The 4,229-nt window shown below is 40.9% G+C and overlaps 1 protein-coding gene across 1 annotated transcript; it reads right to left on the reverse strand.

Annotated features, from left to right (window-relative positions):
* On the reverse strand, positions 1-4,017 carry LOC120038990 (troponin I, fast skeletal muscle-like). Its single transcript, XM_038984520.1, has 6 exons — positions 3,930-4,017; positions 3,626-3,662; positions 1,502-1,630; positions 1,090-1,179; positions 769-945; positions 1-211 (listed from the first exon to the last, which is right to left on the reverse strand). Exons 1-6 carry the CDS (start codon positions 3,935-3,937, stop codon positions 128-130), a joined length of 525 nt encoding a protein of 174 aa, XP_038840448.1. The 5' UTR covers positions 3,938-4,017; the 3' UTR covers positions 1-127.
* Positions 4,018-4,229: the final 212 nt, after the last annotated feature.

The following is a 4,229-nucleotide window of genomic DNA, read 5'->3' on the forward strand; positions in this document are numbered from 1 at the left end:
GAAACAAAAGACTAGATATCCAACGGGGGACAAACGGAAATCCCAACACATAGCTCGTTCGTCAACGCTGGAGTATTTGATTATACACGTGGATATTTGTCAGAAGAGTTCCAGACAGGTTTCGTTTCTACTCCTTATGAGTCTCAAACATCTTCTTTCTGTCTGATTTGTCTTCGATGTTCTTACGCCAGTCACCCACAGCATCTTTGTCCTGAGGTGGGAAGAATGGCAGAATAAATACATGAGTGAAAATGTATTTGAAAGATATAACATTTGGTGTTTCGGCAGTGGGATCCTCAGTGGTAGCATGATTCACATTGGAGTGTTGGGTTGAAAGGTTTTACAGTTGTTGCTGCTTAGAGATAAGCATATTCTGGGAGACATTGTCTTTGAAAGGTTTCACAGTTGTTGCTGCTTAGAGATAGGCCTATTCTGGGAGACATTGTCTTTGAAAGGTTTCACAGTTGTTGCTGCTTAGAGATAGGCCTATTCTGGGAGACATTGTCTTTGAAAGGTTTCACAGTTGTCGCTGCTTAGAGATAGGCCTATACTGGGAGACATTGTCCTTGAAAGGTTGGACTTATGATATGACATTTGGTGTCAGAAGTGGGATCCTGTAGAACAGCTACAGAACAGACACATTCGTGGACGAGGCTTTAAAATAAAACGTTCAAATTATTTACCCAGTAAATAAGTAACGTTACAGTCGTATAGTAACCTTATTAAGCTAAACTATAATGATGTTCTTATGTCCAGAACAACACTCACCTCCTCCTTGACCTCCTTCTTGACTTGCTTCAGGTTGCACCTCAGATCCATGGACACCTTGTGTTTGGAGCCCAGCAGAGCCTGGAGCATAGCGTCAGCAGACATGCGTACTTTCTTCAGGACGGGCTTCCGGAACTTTCCATTCAGTTCAACTACCTTCATCTTCAAGTCCTCAACCTGTTTGGAATCCAACAGGAAGCACTTATCACACACAGACGATTGACTGCCAAACGCCAAACATCAGTGGAACTACTGTTACTCCTGTGGCTCTGTCTTAGACAGTCAGTTAATAATATGAGTAACAGTGGTAGAACTCCTCACCTCCTTCTCGGACTTGGTCACCTTGGTTGACATGTCGTATCTCTCCTCATCAACCCTCTCGATCTTCTGATGGAGCTTCTTGCACAAGTCCTGAAGAGAGACAGAGAGAGAGAGATTGAGAAAGAGAGAAAGAGAGAAAGAGAGACGGGGAGAGAGAGAGAGAGAGAGAGAGAGAGAGAGAGAGAGAGAGAGAGAGAGAGAGAGAGACGGAAAGAGAGAGAGAGAGAGACAGACAGAGAGCGACAGAGACAGAGAGACAGCGACAGAGACAGAGAGACAGCGACAGAGAGACAGAGAGACAGAGAGACAGAGAGACAGAGAGACGGAAAGAGAGAGAGAGAGACGGAAAGAGAGAGAGAGAGAGAGAGAGAGGGGGGGGGGGGGGGGGTTTGGCTTACTGCTAATAGCTTACCGTGAGCTCTGCCATGCATACCAACAATTCTGGTGCAGGGCAGTTCTCCTCCATGTACCTGGCCTTCTCTGCCTCAGCCTCGACCTCCTCAGCCTCGAGCAAGCCGGCAGCGATCTGGAGCATCAAGCTCTGTACGGGGGGGGGGGGGGAGTTCAGCGGCCACTTCTGCTTGTCTATGGGGTTGTCTATATCAATCATGTATTCATATCACTTGAAGGACTCTAGATGGACAGAGCTCCAGGTGAAGTGTTGTGAGTGATGTAAAGCTTTCAGGGTTGGTTTCTACTCCTCAACTCCTTAAACTAGAAAAACCTGCATGACTTCACAGGCTGATTTCCATGCTGACTTTACATTGCATGGCAACAAGTCGACAAGGTCTACTACTGTGTGTGTGTGTGTGTGTGTGTGTGTGTGTGTGTGTGTGTGTGTGTGTGTGTGTGTGTGTGTGTGTGTGTGTGTGTGTGTGTGTGTGTGTGTGTGTGTGTGTGTGTGTGTGTTGGGGGGGGGGGGGGGGGGCTAACACTGTCTGGATCACATAACATTTACCCCTTGACCACTCAGTGTGTGAATATCTACTCTCGTCCAACTTCCAAGCATTTGACCCCTTGACCCCTGAAAATGACTATAGCCATGCAATGTAAAGTCAGCATGGAAATCAGTCTGTGAAGTCATGCAGGATTTTCTCTGTGTGGTACAGATACATGTTCAATCTAAGCCTGGGACAACTTTATTGAACAGGAGGTCTTTATAGAACAGAAGGTCTTTATAGAACAGAAGGTCTTTATAGAACAGAAGGTCTTTATAGAACAGAAGGTCTTTATAGAACAGAAGGTCTTTATAGAACGTGAAGGTCTTTATAGAACAGAAGGTCTTTATAGAACATGAAGGTCTTTATAGAACATGAAGGTCTTTATAGAACAGGTCTTTATAGAACATGAAGGTCTTTATAGAACAGAAGGTCTTTATAGAACAGAAGGTCTTTATAGAACATGAAGGTCGTTATAGAACAGAAGGTCTTTATAGAATATGAAGGTCTTTATAGAACAGAAGGTCTTTATAGAACAGAAGGTCTTTATAGAACAGAAGGTCTTTATAGAACGTGAAGGTCTTTATAGAACAGAAGGTCTTTATAGAACAGAAGGTCTTTATAGAACAGAAGGTCTTTATAGAACATGAAGGTCTTTATAGAACATGAAGGTCTTTATAGAACTTGAAGGTCTTTATAGAACAGAAGGTCTTTATAGAACAGAAGGTCTTTATAGAACAGAAGGTCTTTATAGAACATGAAGGTCTTTATAGAACAGGTCTTTATAGAACAGAAGGTCTTTATAGAACAGAAGGTCTTTATAGAACATGAAGGTCTTTATAGAACAGAAGGTCTTTATAGAACAGAAGGTCTTTATAGAACAGAATGTCTTTATAGAACAGAAGGTCTTTATAGAACATGAAGGTCTTTATAGAACAGAAGGTCTTTATAGAACTTGAAGGTCTTTATAGAACATGAAGGTCTTTATAGAACAGAAAGTCTTTATAGAACAGAAGGTTTTTATAGAACAGAATGTCTTTATAGAACATGAGGGTCTTTATAGAACAGGTCTTTATAGAACAGAAGGTCTTTATAGAACTTGAAGGTCTTTATAGAACAGGTCTTTATAGAACAGAAGGTCTTTATAGAACAGAAGGTCTTTATAGAACATGAAGCTCTTTATAGAACAGAAGGTCTTTATAGAACATGAAGGTCTTTATAGAACAGGTCTTTATAGAACAGAAGGTCTTTATAGAACAGAAGGTCTTTATAGAACTTGAAGGTCTTTATAGAACAGGTCTTTATAGAACAGAAGGTCTTTATAGAACAGAAGGTCTTTATAGAACGTGAAGGTCTTTATAGAACAGGTCTTTATAGAACATGAGGGTCTTTATAGAACAGAATGTCTTTATAGAACATGAGGGTCTTTATAGAACAGGTCTTTATAGAACAGAAGGTCTTCATAGAACATGAAGGTCTTTATAGAACAGAAGGTCTTTATAGAACAGAAGGTCTTTATAGAACATGAGGGTCTTTATAGAACATGAAGGTGTATTAACTGTTTATAAAACCATTTTGGAATGAATGGTGCTCCTTACCTTCAGGTAGTTCCTACGGCTCGTTGTCATCTTTTTACTGATTGGATAAAACAGATCAGGGTCATTTAAGGGAAATATACAAGGTGTTGCTACAGAGACAGCTACGTGACGATGAAACAATTTTATTATTATTATTATTTCATTTTATTACATTACGGTAGGGAAAATTGCAACACTATTGGGAATCATCTTAGCATAGTACTAATCAGTTTTACTGCCTGGTTTTCTATGTGGAAAACATGTTCACAGACAGAATACAGCAGATGAATACAGTATAGTGTAGTATATTTTTCTGTAAACTTACTCAGACATTTTGGCCGGTCGTTTTGTTTTACTTCCTGTGTCAAGAGATGAACAGTAAACAGCTTGTTAATTTTGAGCTATTGTTCTTCTATGTAGTTTGGGGGGGGAGGGGGGAGAGGGGGGGGGGGGGGGGGGGGTAGAAACCAAATATTTCAAGTTTGACCCAATGCAAGTCATGTGCCATTGCATATCAAAAGGAATGCAACAAACATTAGACAATGAATGGTCAATAATTTGCTTGGATCAGTTTACCCCAATGTAACACAGCAGTCCAACATCAATAACACAGCAGTCCAACATC

Source organism: Salvelinus namaycush, unplaced genomic scaffold (genome assembly GCF_016432855.1).
Source record: "Salvelinus namaycush isolate Seneca unplaced genomic scaffold, SaNama_1.0 Scaffold2466, whole genome shotgun sequence".
Taxonomy (NCBI): domain Eukaryota; kingdom Metazoa; phylum Chordata; class Actinopteri; order Salmoniformes; family Salmonidae; genus Salvelinus; species Salvelinus namaycush.

Coding starts and splice junctions, on each gene's coding strand:
- LOC120038990 (XM_038984520.1), bottom strand. Junction 1,631..3,625: donor GCCGTAGGAACTACCTGAAG/GTAAGGAGCACC, acceptor CCCCCCGTACAG/AGCTTGATGCTCCAGATCGC. Junction 946..1,089: donor TGACCAAGTCCGAGAAGGAG/GTGAGGAGTTCT, acceptor GATTCCAAACAG/GTTGAGGACTTGAAGATGAA.